We start from the raw sequence: 17,390 nt of genomic DNA on the forward strand, positions 1-17,390 counted from the left end.
TATCCCCTGCTCGCGGAGTTGCACTAGTCCAGTTCTCTTCTCCCTCTCTCTTCTTTTGTAGCATGAAGCTTAGCTAACCACTACATGGGTCTAAACATAGCTAAGCGACGTAAAAATCGCCATTTTTAAACAAGTAGCCAAGCTACTGGGAAAATGTAGTTAAGCTACGTAGCTTTGATTTTTAAGTTCATTATTTTTAATTTGAAAACCGAATTTCCACCACGGGAATGGATGATCAAACACCTTGCTCATTACATAGGCTGACCATATTCTGAAATCCCAAAAAGAGGACACATATATGCGTGCCAAGGCGGGCAGCACGCCAAGGCCGGGACTAGGTGAACATTTGCCAATGATACTCGAACTTGCTTTATAAATAATATATTTATTTAAATAAAGCATTTTTTCTCCTCTGTTGACAACCGTGTTGGCGCTAGGAATTTTCAAAATGGGGTCCCACAGTAAATTTTTGGGGTCCGGTGCCACTTTTTTGTAAGCGTTTTGAAAACAAATGACAAATGTATGCATTATCCTGTTATATCTCACATTGTATATTGTGTTTTGGAAAAATGTTGTCATAAACGTTACTTCATTCATTAAAATAATAATACAAAAGAAAACAAATGTGTATGCATATGTAAATATATTCAGTTATAAACATTCATTCACTTTCTTCTTTCCTTCATGGATCTAAACTTTACCGCTGCTGGTAGTTTTTTCTATGTTTTTATTTAAAAAGTTGTAGGTGTATTTATTTCAGTATAAAAGTGTAACAAGTGTTTTGTTTCGGTCATGAAATGATGATAATGGTGTGCCAAGGCATACATACATTTTATATTTAACGCTTAAATCTCTGGAGTCTACATCAACTTCAGATCTATTCCTCATTTCAAAATGTTTTAGATTTTTTATGGTTTTTTTTTTTGTTTGTTTGTTTTCCGCCCTTTTTTGTCAAACAAAACTATGTTTTTTATAGCAAACACACAAAATATGCAAAATCTTCCACCAAAAATATTTTTCAAAGTGGAATATTTGATGTGAAGTAATCGGAACCTTGGATAGGTCAATAATTCATGATATCTTTGATTTTGATTCAATATTATGTTTTGAGCAATGACCGTTTGAAAGAAAATAAAACAGCTTTGTTTTATTGGTCAACATTGCAACTTTTTCTAACTTACATTTCACCTGTAAGCTTTTTTATTTCACTTTTGTTATGTTTTTGTTTATTTTAATAGTATTTTTAGAATGCGTCGTGGGCCTTTAAAACATTACCGCAAATGGTAAAAAAAAAATATGCGTCCTTTCTGATTTCAATGCGTTAAAAAGACACAAAAAGTGTGTCAACGCCAACACTGGTTGACAGTATAACAAAACAAGTCACACTTATATTTTGTAACATTCACAGTTTTGGAACAAAGTGCAGAGGTAGAAATATTCAAAATAACTTCTTGTATATAATCTAAACATAAATAATGCAAAAAACAAGTTAATTAAATTCAAACAAAAAACAGCAGACGAGCTCTCGCCCTCCACAGCTGTTTTGTGCTTTATAGTGTCGATATGGGCTTGTAGATCGTTGGCCTCTTTATTTGCCACAGATATATACGTTCCTGCTTTGCACACAGTGCATTCTGCTTTCCATGTGTCACGGCCAGGACGAAAACACAGATACTTTTCATGCAAATCATCCGTGAAGTTGCATTTACGTTTCGGCTTCTTTCGTGTCCTGTCTGTCTCTCGACTTTCTCGCTCTCTCGCTCTCTGTCTCTGCCCCTCTCTCACGAATGTTGCTGCGTGCGCACACCTTCACAATTTGTTTTGTTTTCAACCCCTTCTTAACCCTGGACGTACATTGAAAATACACGCAACCCTAACTAAAAATACCGGACATTTGAGGCGTTTAAGAAACTCCACCCGGACAGCCCCGCAAAAGAGGGCATGTTCGGGGAAAAGAGGACGTATGGTCAGTCTACATTACAGGAAAACCGTAGTTGTTGGCAGGTATGCAGAAGTTTGCGTTTTGCTTACTAGCTGGTCACTGGCCTACTGCTGGTGGCACATTCAGACTCCATATTTACTTGTGTGTTGTTGTTGTGGGGGGGGGAGACGACAAGCACATCTTGGAAGGAGGAAGGTGAGGGGTTTAATAGCCCATGGAGTATTGTGGTGGAAAACAAGGAACACAACAAATAAGCGGTGTTTGGTCATTTGAACGTGAAAAAAATCATATCAATATTAAAAAATGTTCTTAAGTCGTATCTTGTTTAAAAATGTATCAATATATCTTACAAACTCGATATATCGCCCAGCCCTACTGACAGATAGATATAAGTTAGAACTAAACGTTACTTTGTATTAGAAATGGCAACAGCGGAGCATGTATGTGCATGTAGGAGCCAGTCTGCCCCACAACAAGAGGCTAGAGAAAAAGAAGGAGCTTAGTGACTACAACGTCGGACTATAATGGTGTACTCGCACAAAGCTCTGCAAGTAAACCTCTACCATATATGGGTATATCCGCTGACGTCACACCTTGGAAAAACGTCACAAGTTGGGCAAATTCCAAATGGCTCGTTTGGAGGAAGTATTAAAGAAGGCAAGTTTGTTTTGTAAATATCTTTGCCCTGCCTACATGGTTTGATTACACATTTTCGGGACTTATGCAGATCACAAATACACGACAACAGGTAGGAAAAGTAGGTTTTGCATAATTGGTCCTCTTTAAGATTTACACCGTATTGAGAGACCTGAACATTTCATTGACACCTTGTTGACGGTAAAGGTGTTTCATTTTTCTGGTACTTTTTACAGCTTTGTCAAGAAAAGTAGTGGCACCACAACTTTGTTAGCAAAGCACACTAAAATACAGTAGGCTGCGAGCATGTTGATTCTATCCAGCGCAACCTGAAATCTCTGGATTATATTCCCCGGAATGGCTGTGAAATTACCAAATTTACCCGAATGCAAGACTTTTTTTCCCCCCAACGAAAATCTAACAAAGATTGGAGTTGAGATTTATGCATTCAAACCAAAAGGTGACGCTTAAAAACTTTTCACCAAGCGAGTCACTCACACACATCAATGACATTTAGAGATGCAGTTGCAACTTCTTGAAAAATGTCTTCTTATGTTCAGGTTCAATGCAGCAGTCAAATGGGCTTTCTAACAGCATTGCAACACACCGTTTTATCTGCTTGTTTTCATTGACACAAGTATTTGTTGTTTAAGTAGATTTTTGCAACATGTTTTGATACTGTCATCATATAGCAGCAGGTACCCCATAGATTTAGCTGCTTTATGATGACAAATATTAATAAAACACGTGTCTTTACTTTGGTAAACTTTTGAAATCGTACGCTATATTTTAAAATAGAGGTTCAAACTAAAGGTTTTTTGTAATACTTTGCCTTCATTTACACACTAAACCTGTACAATTTAGGGCTGTGTTTCTATTCGTACAATTCCATACTTACATTTAGGGCAGCAAAGACTTTGATCGTCCATTAGTCATTGACTATTTTACGTTTAATCATTTAATCGGATTATGAAACATATACCTATTCAGTGGTTTATGTTTAGCCATCAGCTTTTTAGAGTTATTTCTAGACATGTGCAGTTAACTAGCAACAAGGATGGCTACTTCATTCAGAAATATTTATTTGAACCGTATCTGTGCTGCTCATCAGGCTGCTACAAAAATAATACCTGTTAAACTTTTGTACATTTTAAAGCAAGGACAGGTAACGTACTGATACAAACAATGTACGCAATTCTATTGTCAAAATAGCAACAATAAAAACTAGAAATGTCCGATAATATCGGCCTGCCGATATTATTGGTCGATAAATGCGTTAAAATGTAATATCGGAAATTATCAGTATCGTTTTTTTTATTATCGGTATCGTTTTTTTTAATTTTATTTTTATTAAATCAACATAAAAAACACAAGATACATTTACAATTAGTGCACCAACCCAAAAAACCTCCCTCACCCATTTACACTCATTCACACAAAAGGGTTGTTTCTTTCTGTTATTAATATTCTGGTTCCTACATTATATATCAATATATATCAATACAGTCTGCAAGGGATACAGTCCGTAAGCACACATGATTGTGCGTGCTGCTGGTCCACTAATAGTACTAACCTTTAACAGTTAATTTTACTAATTTTCATTAATTACTAGTTTCTATGTAACTGTTTTTATATTGTTTTACTTTCTTTTTTATTCAAGAAAATGTTTTAAATTTATTTATCTTATTTTATTATTATTTTTTAAAAAGTACCTTATCTTGTCGTCCAACTTTTGCACCGGGCCCTATTTACACTGAGTAGGTAGGTAGGTAGGTCTTTATTGTCATTGCACAAGTACAACAAAACTTTGTTTTCAGCACAAACCCGTTTAAGCTTAGACAAACAAACAATGTACAGGGTTACAGAACAAGAACACTGATGGGTCGCGACAGGCCGCCCCGTAAAAGATGGGAAAAAGGTAAACGTTGGGGAGGGATGAGTAAAAAAATACAATCTAGACTGGGCTCCTAAGGGGGCCAAGTCTGGAGTGGGAAAAAACCTTGATGGCAAAGCACATATACATATTACAACGTATATCTCGAGACTAGCAACAGAGGGGAGGGAGTGGGGGCCACGGTGGAGGGCTGCAGCTCTTCAGGCGCTGCCCATCTGTCCATTACCTTTAAGAGATTCGTGTCAAGGGTGTTAGATGGGGAGTGGGGTATGTGTGTGTGGCGTATATTTTTGTGGATACATGTGTGTGTATAAGCCTGCCGCGTGTCTCTATTCCAGTCAACAGCAACAGGTGAGTGTCCATGAGAGACAAGAAGGGAGTTTGTTATTGGTGGCAAGGTAACCATCGACCTGTTCATAAACTATTTTTTCCACTACTTTCGAAATGGAACTGAGAATAGAAACAGGTCGGTAGTTGCCAGGTTCCAATTTGATTCCTTTTTTAAAGAGGGGAGTTACTCTTGCTATCTTAAAATCTTTTGGTACTTGGTCTTGTGAAATTGAGAGGTTTATTATGTGCGTGATAATTGTGGCAATGATGGAGGCAGAGTCCCTGAGGAATCTGGAGGGGATATTGTCAAGTCTTGTTTGGGTGGAGCGCGCTCAATTTTTTAAGCACCTCATCCGCTGAGACCATTTCTAATTTGAAATCATTGTTGGATACTCCTAGCTTTCTGTAGAAGGCTTTAACGTGTTCTACACCAAAGCGACCAGAGTGGTGGGACAGCTTGTTGACAAGCAACAGCAACAGCAACAGGTGTGTGTCCATGAGAGACAAGAAGGGAGTTTGTTGTGTCTTCGCCGCACTGTCCTTCGGGAGAGTCTCAAAGCCACGGAAACAATCCAAGTTAGAATGTTTTGTATGCGAGTGAAAATAAAATTTGCTTTTCACTCTAAATTGTCTATGACTGGTCCTCAAAATTCATCCTGCGGGGCAGACAGTCAGATGTTGTCACGATGGGGGGGTCGTAGCTTCCTGCGGGGTCGTTCTCCAAGGAATGAAGACGAACCACTCCGGACATGGCGTGTAGGTAAAAACATGATTTATTTCTCAAACTACCAAAGTAGTACCAACAAAATGGAACACAAGGCGAAGGCACAACGTGTTGATCGCACTTAGAGCTAATGCTACTTCTTAGCATGGACTAGGGACAAACAATACTCAGGTAACTGTGGCATGAAACAAACAAGACTTACATAGCATGACATGAATCAAACTCACGTAGACAGGTTGCATGAAGCAAACAATGATGCCAGGCCGACTGACTGTCGAAGGCAAACTTAAATAATGCCTCTGATTAGTGCTCGGGTAGCAGGTGAGCAGCCGAACACTAATCAGAGACAGGTGAACATAATTAGCAACAGGTGCATGAGTCCAAGACGTAAAACAGGTGACACTAATGGTTGTCAAGGTAACAAACAAACAAGGAAGTGCAACCAGGAACTATGGAGTCCAAAACTAACAGAACATAACTAAACTAAACATGATGCGAACCACCGATCATGACAGATGTTATCCAAATCACAAGAGTGTCCACAGTTCTTCCCGCATCCTCCAATCATTTGTGGTAGCTTTGGGGTACTTTGAAGACTGCCAGCAACTTCCAATTTGTAGACAAACCAGAGCAACGCTTACTCCAACCAGCAGATGTCCTGTTGTCATACTTCCGAATAGGTGGATATCTTCACGTCCTCGACTGAAAGGGTCGCCAGGCACGCAGCACTCCTTCTTCTCCCCAGAGTCCGTCGTGTGTCCAGCAACAATCGCTCCGTCACGACAAGCAGGTTCCCCCCAAACCCAAGATCTTGTCAATTTCGTTGAGGCCATTTAAATAGTTCCAATGTTTAGATTTGGACAGCAGTGCAAAAAGAGGCAACAAGAAAGTTAAGACAAGACAAGACAAAGAAGCAAGCAGGAGATATAAGGGAGAGGAAAGAGGAGCGTCAGCCCTCGATGAGTGCCAGTGAGAAAGAGCATGTTTTACACTTAACATTTTTTATACTTAGCATTTTTAAATGAGTTCACATTTAGCAACTCTAGTGAGTGAGCAGTGATTGGCACTTGCCACTAACAGAAAAAGAATACGCTTGTAAATATTGCGATCCTAATTTCCGATAAGTGCGTAACAACAGTAAGTGATCTGGGACAGCACTACACTGTCAAACTTTGCGCACTTAGGAACTACGTACATATTGTACACAGCATACCTCTGTATGCTGACAATAGTATTTAATTTGAGACAACATAGAACATTTGTTATCAAAATGAAGCACAAAGCTAAAATAAAATGTTTATTTTAAAGTGTGTGTCAGTCAATGAGGTATTAAACGGATGCAGATACTGCTAGTACACTGCAACTATTGTAAGACTACAGGCCTTGATGTCATTGAGCAAGCTGCTCCATGGTCAAAATCTCGATTTCCACCATCTGTTCAACAACCTTACCTCACAGGTTGAAAAACGTTTCCTGTAACTTCTGTTGTATCACCTACTCGAGTATAATTTACCTCCAAGCCTCGTGGCTCATAAAGTCTGTCTGCCTCTCTACACCAGACTGCAGAGTCTCCACAACACTTTGATGGATTGCTGTGAGATTTTCTACAAACATTCGTGGAGTCTAGAGGATCCATCATAATCACTCTGGAGATCCTCTGACATTTCCCCTAGCGCCACAATTAGGTTAACATTTGTGGTTTTAGTCTAATGTCACAATGAGTGGATAGATTGTTTCAGGCCTTTCTTTGCGTTTCTGTTTCAGACTAATATAGTGTTGTTAAGATTTACTGATGATTAATTAATTTTTTTTAAAATCATGTCCAAAGTAGCGTGGAACACTGCAATTAGAAAACATTAAACATGCAAACGCTAGTGCATCACTTGTCTTGGTTAGTCGCTCAAAGCTATTTCCATCATAGGAAAAGCTATTCATTAAGTTGTAGCTTCCCTAGAATGACTGGCAAAAGATGTCTGTGAGGCAAGACTAATGGCAGTTATAAAACGTAATGTACGTCTGTGTCCTCTCTGTCCGTCCTCGCTGTCGTCCTCAGTGCAGGGCAGATCAATGCTTGAGCAAATATCCAAGAACATCAATACAGCTGGTCTAGTTTTGCTTAATACTGGACAACTAGCAATACATGCTCATGGACACATCTCAACAAAAGGTACATATTTCAATACCCAAACCTGCATTAACAGTTTTTCACTCATCACAGAAAAAAAAGACATGTGTGTACATGTCTCTCACAGGACTTGTAGATGAAGAGCAAAATTCCTAAAAATGTACAGTTTAAAAAAAGTATTTTAAGGTAATAACAGCATCCTTGATAACATCAGTTCAACTAATGTCAAGACATAAACTGTGTATGTATTGAGGTGACCCTCAATTACATGAGCTCATCCTTGCCTCATCCTTTTCAGTGCCAGACTGATACAACTGAATAATTCATGTGTGGTAATACATGGAAGCTGAATCTCTGGCACTAACTTGGAGGATTGGCACGGAATAATTGGAGAATTCTGCTTTTCTATTATATCACTGTGACATTAATAAAATCAACAAGTCTACTCTTGTTATTCTTGTCATCCTTCTCTGCTCTTGTCCAATCAGTCATCAGTATGTCGGCGGCAGGCCTCGTCCAGCTGTACTTGTCACACTGTGATTTCTGGAACTGATAAGGGCTCTGATTGAACATTTGTTTGGCTTGTGGAAACACCACAAAAGAATAGTGTAGGGTTGTTCCTTTCATTTCTCCTAAGACCTTTTTGGTCAGGCACCATTGACTGGAGCATTGGGCGGAAAGCAGACAAAACAAACCTGATGTCAAGTGAGGATTGATAGTTATTTCTCATAAATATTGTCGCAGACTGAACTGAAATCATTGTCCACTGACCTCACTGCCCGGTGAAACATGTTGGAACCAGTGCTGAAACGCAGGCTGCCACAGTCAATCATTGTGCAGAAAATGACGCTTACGTTGGTAAAAATGGAATTGAACCAAGCCAAAGGGTTTAAGGAATAGAAATACAGTAGTTTCATTATTAATTTGTATAGCTACTCAATGTATCATTATATTCATCATCTTATCAACAATTTATATTGCTTTAATATAGGGAGTTTGAGCTTGTAGGGTTCTAAACCAAACTTACGTGATAGAAATACTTCATACCAGAAAACACAATTACATGTTAATAAGCACTGTTTCAGTTTTTATAAATAATATTTTACTTTTAAGCTGCTTTGGTAAATCCAAATTCGCAGCAGTACAAACGAGCATTTCTTAACCAACCAAGTTCATGAATGCACATTTTAAACACAAACAACGCACTGCACACAACAGTGCCATGACTGTTTTTTTGGTGTTTTTCAGGGACTTTGTGTGCAGCCTAAATGACTAAGTGGAACTTGTTCAAGCACCAGACAACACCAATGGTCGCTGCCAAGCCAACAGGGGCCAGTGCCTTGACTGTGACTCCTGCCCCTGTCGCTCTCGTCTCTGCAGACAACTCAACCGAGCCGGTCAACAAGAACGATGCCTTCGATGAGATCAAAAACAAGTTTCTAAATGAAATTGATAAGATCCCATGTGAGTAACACAACCACCTCCTTATCAACTTGCATCGATGTAACCAAGCAGACATTTTCGAATTGGATTTTCTCTTTTGCTGCAGGCATTGGCTCCCTCATAATGACTTTATTCAGTATTGATCAGTGACTGCCCCTCCTAATAGCACAGAAATCTAATTTTGTAAATCTAATCGCTAGCTTGGCACCTCTTACTAAATATGTTTTGCCCGGAGCATGACATGGACCAAGCTCAATGAGTGGTTGGTCAAATGTCAAACTATTTGCTTCTTTCATCTTTAGGTGGAAATGTTTCACCTATACAATGATCTGTTTACCCTCCTCAGTGCCGTCCTGGGCCATCATTGCCATAGCTGTGGTCGCTGCTTTACTTATTCTAACGTGCTGCTTCTGCATCGTCAAGAAATGCTGTTGCAAGAAGAAGAAGAACAAGAAGGGAAAGAAGGGGAAGGGTGACGTGGGGATGAAGAACCTTAAAGGAGGAGAGGTATGTGACACCGTCAGGGGTTGTGAGAATTGTATCAATTTGAACTGGTTCATAAAAGCCTTTGAGATAGTTGCTACTTATAATGTAGCACTGTAATTGGGATAGAGATGCATGCAGGGATAGGAATGGATTTTTAAAACCAAGGCCAACATTCTGGCCAAAGACTGTATTACCTGTGAACAACAAAAAACAACATTTATTTGGATTGGCTATGTTGTACCCTCAAAGTGCCTGCCAATAAGATCAACTGACATAAGATTTGCAAACATCTTTGCAGAAGCTTTTCTACGAATGTAATATTTACATTACAATGACCCATTATGAACTGTTATGCTTTTGGTTGAGTTTTTATAACGTTTCATTTACAAAGGACAACATTACTAAAATTACTCAATTCATGCGTAGTTACAAAAGAATCAGGCCAAAATAAACACCAACTCCTTTTCCTCCTGGTTTTTACCTTAAATACCTTTTTTGCTATTAATTTTAATTAATTTAGAGATTGCCGTATGTAGCAAACAAATTAACACTCCACTTCAAAAACAAAAACTGTTGTTAGGTTAGTGTTTTTTACACCTACACTTGTTCTCTGAGTAATTTCACTTGATCAAACCTTTTCTAAAATGTTACACTACTAAATAATAAAAGTATATACTATGATTCGTGTTGGTATCTTATCAAATTCATATTCATTCATCAAAAGTGAAAAAGTTGTATTGGATTTGAGACACCCCTAGTGGTGACATACTCGTACTTTTATGCAAAGAAAAACAAGTTTTGTTTTCAAAAACGACGATTCTGAGCACTGATTTAAATGTTCAAAACAATGTAGTCATGTGCACAAACAGTCAAAAACCCAATTTTCTACATTATCAGTTTAAAACAGTCTATTGTAAACAACACCGTAGTTGTTTCCAGCTAGTGTAAAGAGATGAGCTTAATGAAATAGGAATTGACGGCTGTCAGCAAACACCTACCACTGATCAGGTTTCAACAGCAGGATTACAATGTTCAGAAAAGGTTGCTCTTAATTCCTATACCTGGATGCATGCAGATATTTAACTCAAGATAAAACAACAACAAAAAAACGCCCACATTACTTTTTGGAATATAACCGATGAGCAAAGGCTCTATTCAATGGCTTTATAACCAGGTTGGTTTATTTTCCACAGGTGAAAATAACACTCTTTAACCACGATGATTATCTTTCTCTATTCTATTCCATGTGATGTATTTGTCATGAATGATATTGTTTCTCTCTCTCTCACTTTAGGATTTAAGTAAAATATGGCATGTCCTTTCTGTTTAGCTCAGCCCCAAACAGCTGTTGGCGCAACCTTTCAAGAATTATTATAAAATGATCAGTCAGAACAATTGTTCTTATGCAGGTTTTAAGATTAATTTTGAACATGCCTCTGTGATGATTTTACGACATGCATTTGGTTACGTAACACGTCTAAAAAATAAGTTATTTTCAGGCACACCGGATGTGCTGCGCGAGATATTATTGTGCTAATGAGGAGGCGGCCTATCAGGCATTATCCTCGCTCTTTACAGTATAGCTGACTGCATTTGCTGTAATTACCATTCTTTAGTGTCTGCTCTGAGTTCAATCTCTTCCTTTGTCTCTGCTCTCCTCCTTCTTGCTTTGTGTCTCATATGTGCTCCGTGTATCTTGACTGTGGTGGACTTCTCTGGCTACGGTAGGTCTGATGGCACGCGGTGCCCCTCTCTGGCCGCTCTGAGTAAGCGCGGTCCAGTGCAGAGGGGGGAGCATTGGGGCGGGCTGGGCTTGGCGGGATCAGATTGCTATGATGATGACAATGAGTGCTATGGCTTTCTTAGTTCTTTGCAAGCTTAGGTGCTGCCGGTGCTTGAGGAATCTTTGGGAACAATTAAACCGCTTCGCAAAAATCCACTGAACTGACATGCCGCACCAACTGCTATGTCTTGATAGAGATTGTTCTCTTCAGAAATGTGACCCCTCCTCCCCCCTCCATCAACTTCCTGTTTTAATGCAAATGGTTTGAAATGAATATGAAACCCTTCCTCTGATTGAGCCTTTGAATGGCTAGTGCACTCAGCAATTCACTAGTGATCACTAACATGCATGTGCAAGGGCTAAACTGGATACTGTCATTCCAACGCAACCCACCAGTGAACTTTGGGCATGCTTCCATCATCGTGGGCTGTTATAGTGCAACACAATTCAAGAGGTGGCATCTCCCTACTAATCCCTATCAAAGTTTAATATTTTAGACTGAAAGACCACCCACTAATTTTTCAATCTGGCGCCCCACTCGTGCAAGCATGCTCAGAGTTCCATGTTAGACCAAACTTTGCTATGTATCTTCTGACAAAGACCAGCTTATGCCCTTGCAGTAGGTAACATTGAATGGCCACAACTTGACTTGAGAGTAACTTTCCTGGATGACCCATGCTGCTAACGTAAAAAGGTGACAGTCATTGAGGATAATTGGTGAGCCTGAATGTTTGCCCCAAATTTGCCTTCAACCAAAGAATCCTGATTTCAGTCCGCCCTAAGATAAGCTCAGTCACTGCACAGTGACCTCAGGCAATACTTGTTTTTGGTATTCACCCAGTGGAGTAAAGCAAAGGGCAGGCGTTCAGACATACCACGTCTAGGAGTTTGGGGAAAACAAAACAAAAATTTAAGGCAGTATGATGAATTCAGACATTTTTGGTCCTTACAAAAATGTGTATATCAACCCACTTTTAAAAGTTGTCCATCTTCAGGCTGACAAGGTAATTCATTACATCAGCCATCAAAAATAAATACCCTGCATTGTGTGGCCTGGCATGTTTGAATGAAAAGCATTTACCACAATAAAAATAGAGAATGCTACTAATAAGGACAAATGTGGGCGTTTACAAGAAGACGTGTGAGTTGTCCAGCATGCATGAGAGCCTGCATGCAAGCAAGGCTATTGCGTGTGTGGAGAGTAAGAACGAGTGAGAAGTGTGTGTAATATCTGTGTATGCGCCTTGTTCCAGCTCACCTCTTTCAGCCCACCAGAAAGTAGCTGGACCCTCCAGTTGTTTTTACGAAGGAAGGCATCCGTGTTTTCTCGAGATGACAGCCATAGAAAAGTCAGCAAGTTTCAAACTCGGATATCCAAACTAAAAGGGCATTTTGAAAGCCACATTTTGGCAAGTAATACTAAGAAGCACGGCTGAATGGATTTGCCATTATGTTGCCCCTGAACAAAGCTAAAAACTACAAGACAAGCAAGCATAACTGTTTTGAGGGGGTACCTGAGATTGTAAATTACTACAAACCAGCAGGTGGCAGTATTTTTCATTTCCTTTTTAGAACCAAATCCAATGCCAGAGTACTGCACAAAACAAGTTTAGTTTGAGCTTTTTTTTTAAAGCTTTGAACAACCAATTGAGATAAACATGGAGGATGTGTTATCTCTTTTCTCTGTGTGTTGCTCTTTGACCCCTACATACAGTTTCTCTTAATAATATAGGTACAATGACAGTAACAAACAAAATCAATGTAAACATGCAAATATGTGAGCATGTCAGAAGCTAAACAGCAACCAGGAATGTCAGTCAGTTCAACAGCCTTCAGTTTCAGTAACGATACGCAATGTTGGGAAACACTGCGCCAGTAGTTTGGCTTTCTTGGGTGTTCTCATTGCTCTGCACTCCAGTCCTTCTCAGAGAGAGGTAACTCTGCCTTTGGTGACAGCTTGGACCAGAAATACTTCACAGTGTGTAACATAAATAGCAACAGTAACAGGGGTTAGTGCATGTGTCTCACAATACGAAGGTCCTGAGTTCAATCCCGGGCTCGGGATCTTTCTGTGTGTAGTTTGCATGTTCTCCCCGTGACTGCGTGGGTTCCCTCCGGGTACTCCGGCTTCCTCCCACCTCCAAAGACATGCACCTGGGGATAGGTTGATTGGCAACACTAAATGGTCCCTAGTGTGTGAATGTGAGTGTGAAGGTTGTCTGTCTATCTGTGTTGGCCCTGCGATGAGGTGGCGACTTGTCCAGGGTGTACCCCGCCTTCCACCCAATTACAGCTGAGATAGGCTCCGGCAACCCCCGCGACCCCGAAAGGGACAAGCGGCAGAAAATGGATGGATGAATGGAACTCCTGTCTTTTTGACAAACTCTGCAATGCAATAATACACTGGAACTGGAATATTGCCCTTTAGGTTATGATTCTGTACAATTGCACACTTTAGCTAATTAATAATTAATTGGATGTATATATATATATATATATAAATATAGATAGATAGATAGATAGATAGATAGTAGTACATCAACTTACGAGCTTAATTCGTTCTGTAACAGAGCTCTTATTGTACGAAAAACAGTACAATAAAATGTACTGTACTGCAAACAACTACGGTTGTTTTATGAGGTAATGTAAATATAATGTATAGTATTTACCTTGGAGCGTGGACTGTTAGAGTATCTTCTTCAACCGCTTCTCCATCAAACACCCCATCAGCAGCTTTCCCAGATAAATGTCTATCGTTTATGTATTGTTTTAAAATCTTTGGCTGGCGAAGGACTCATTCTGCTTCAGTATGGGGCAGACTAGCAGTGAAACGCTCCAACTGCTTCACCAACTTGGCTACACACTCTGTCACGTATGTGATTATTTCTTTCTTTAAGTCAATGAATATCATTCACTTCTCCTTAGCGCTGTCATGTACACTCACATTCTTCCTTCCTATGGTTGGAAAAACAAAATCCATTTCTAGCTATAAGCTAATGCTAGCGACTAACACCTTAAGTTTTGGTCGGCTCTTACGGGATTCACTGTGACATTCGATACACCAACTTTAAAATCTATTATTATTATTATAATGACTGATGCTTGTAACTCAAATGTTTGCTTGCAACTAAAAGCTGAACAATTAGCCAATAGACAGCTCTTACCTTAACACACTTTTAAATTGGGGCACTCTTAACTTGAGGTACCACTGTATATATCTTGTGTGGTTGACTATTACCATGTGAAAGTAAGTTTTCCAGTTAGTTTTATTGTATACATTGGCTGTGCAATAGCTTGAACATGGAGAATATTTACGTGTAAGTGCATGGCTGTTACATTAGACTTTATTTTTTATTTGTTTCTATACTTCTAAGTATTACTCAGTATTAAATAACTCTTATGTTATTTTTGTTGAATCCCCTGTATTGCTCTCTGCTACTATTTTGTAGATCAGGACAACTTCACTGCCTCATTTTTAAATAGTCAAATAGCAATACAAAAAAACAAAACAGAAAATGGTGTCACCCAGGAAATAGTAAAATCAAGTCAGGTTGCAACCGTGGTCATCGATGAACAGATTGCACTAGTAAAACCTGCGTGTGTGGGGTAAGTGTCAGGTAGGTGCTGTGACTAACCTGACTGCTGACGGCCTAGGGTTGTTGATCAGCACAGCTGCAGACTCCAAACCATTTGCTCACTCTTTCCTCTGCCACCTTTCACCCCTCTGTCGTTGCAGAAACAACAGGATGATGACGACGAAGAAGACGATGTGGAACCTGGATTGACTGGAGACGAGAAAGAAGAAGAGGTGAAGGAGAAGGAGAAGCTTGGGAAGCTGCAGTATTCCATTGATTACGACTTCCAGGAGAACAAGGTCAGAACATGATCAGTAGGGAACAAAATTCTGCATAGTTATTTAATTGGTTTACTACTTGATGAATAATGTTGTTCAATAGTATACTAATACTATCATATTCTTCTCATTGTATTTGTGAATTACCTTCCTTCGTTTGGACTAATATTTGTTGTTGATGACTAAAAAAAAAAGCATACCACACCCCAGAAAAAAACGTGTACTGACAATTAATCACATTTATTAAATGTTTAGCTGACAGTGGGAATCCTACAAGCAGCTGATCTCCTCTCTATGGACAGTGGTGGCACCTCTGACCCCTACGTCAAGGTCTTTGTTCTCCCAGACAAGAAGAAGAAGTATGACACGAAGGTTCACAAGAAAACACTCAATCCTGTCTTCAATGAGACTTTTGTCTTCAAGGTAAGCCGAGACAGCTTGTAGTCCCCTTTGTTCTCATTACTAATCGTTATTACTATTTAAACATTTTCATGTCAAGTTTGACCAATCCTGCTCCCGCACTGGACTGTTTGCCTCACTTCTCTCTGAGAGCTTAGCACCTGCTTAGCTCCTTTTCCCCAACACTTTCCTTTACTGGTGATAAAAGTCTGCGGATATTTTGAAGGTGGCTGACAAGGAGAATGTGGGCGAGAATCAAATTAAAGGAGGGGGTGACCTTTGGAGGTTGCTGACACAGCTCGATGAAACATTTCAAACGGCCTGTCAAAGTCAGGTCAGGTCTGCTTGAATAGCGTGTTAAGCCTGACAATTGTAAGGTCCAGACCAAAGTCATGACTAATATTATTGTTGTGGTCTGAAAATGCTGCAGTCTACATTCATGATTTGTGGAAGCGTGCTGTAAATCCATTACTTACTAAAATGAGATTGATTCCTGTTTTGTAGATCCCATTCCAAGAGATGGGAGGAAAGACTCTGGTTATGTCGGTCTATGACTTTGATCGCTTCTCCAAACATGATGTCATCGGTGAAATTAAAACACCCATGAACACCCTTGACCTGGCAAAGCCGATCGAAGAGTGGCGAGACTTGGACAGTGCGGACCAAGAAGAGGTAATAGATTACTGCCTGTAGCATTGTTGCTCTGAAAGCTACTGCCTGCCTCCATTGCAGATCATGTGGACTTATGAAACATGCAAATGTAACAGGTGTTTTGTAAACCTCATTTTTTGGACAATGAGTTGACAGCTCAGGGTTTTTAGCTCATTTACGAGATCTGCTGGACTCTCATTGGTGGAGATTTTTGCTTGCGTATTTGAGCACAGAGCTAGATTGAGTGAATGACCACCGTTACATTAGTGCTGTGACCCGGATGAGTGAGGTTTCGGGGGAAATGTGTAAGGGATGCCAGCTAAGGTGGCTATGCAGTAGTACGTGTGTAACTCTCACTTTCCAATGCCTTAGGAGCTGCAATGGACAATGAGATGATAGCTTAGTACTTTTAGCTCATGGCTTACTGCTGCTATTTGACTCTCATTCCCTGGAGGTCAGAGGTCTATTTCAATGACCTCTGAAAATGTTTTTCAGGATAAATGGACACAAGCTTGTCAAAAGTCATGCAAACTATAATTGCTCTTTTGCCAAGCAGCCTGATCTAAAGCACATTCACCTTTAGACTTGGAAACAGCAACATTAAAACGTGCTTTTTGATTTTTATCAATAGCATCTAAAGATACCTTTAAACTTGGTTACTCCATAGCTTTGTTAGACTGTATGTAATGAATAATAAGGACAACTTCTGCTGTGATAAATGTAATGGCGACTTCATTTACCTTAAAAAAGCTTCATGATCCCCTTTCTCTCACTTTTTTTTGCTGCTGTAGCCGGAGAAGCTGGGTGACATTTGCATCTCTCTGCGCTATGTCCCCACTGCTGGCAAGCTCACAATCTGCATTCTGGAGGCAAAGAACCTGAAGAAAATGGACGTGGGTGGTCTTTCAGGTATTTGAACTTAAATTCAAGCATGTTTAATATTCGGAGGGTTGCACAGGGAATGCATTATACAGTAATCTGGGTATCATTTGTTCAGTCATATTTCAATAACAACTACTTTGTTCTTTTTGACTTCGAGGCCCAACTTTTCTACGGCCCATCCATGCCTGTCCATGCCGCCAGGACTGGAGCTCGCTCAGCTTCTATAAGCAGTAGTTCATAGT

General features: G+C 39.7%; 1 protein-coding gene across 6 annotated transcripts in view; it reads left to right on the top strand.

Moving 5' to 3' along the window:
• Positions 1 to 17,390, top strand: part of LOC133622369 (synaptotagmin-2-like) — a 124,362-nt gene that overhangs the window by 99,767 nt on the left and 7,205 nt on the right. For 5 of the 6 annotated variants that reach the window (XM_061985034.1, XM_061985059.1, XM_061985043.1 and 2 more), the window contains 6 exons: positions 8,900 to 9,115; positions 9,441 to 9,601; positions 15,100 to 15,237; positions 15,472 to 15,639; positions 16,120 to 16,287; positions 17,058 to 17,175. In XM_061985034.1, the coding sequence (XP_061841018.1) occupies positions 8,920 to 9,115; positions 9,441 to 9,601; positions 15,100 to 15,237; positions 15,472 to 15,639; positions 16,120 to 16,287; positions 17,058 to 17,175 (949 nt within the window). In that variant the 5' untranslated portion in view covers positions 8,900 to 8,919. The remainder of the gene's footprint in view (positions 1 to 8,899; positions 9,116 to 9,440; positions 9,602 to 15,099; positions 15,238 to 15,471; positions 15,640 to 16,119; positions 16,288 to 17,057; positions 17,176 to 17,390) is intronic. The other variant, XM_061985070.1, reaches the window with a different exon arrangement.

The sequence above is a fragment of the Nerophis lumbriciformis genome, linkage group LG01, assembly GCF_033978685.3.
Source record: "Nerophis lumbriciformis linkage group LG01, RoL_Nlum_v2.1, whole genome shotgun sequence".
In the NCBI taxonomy this organism is placed as follows: Eukaryota; Metazoa; Chordata; class Actinopteri; order Syngnathiformes; family Syngnathidae; genus Nerophis; species Nerophis lumbriciformis.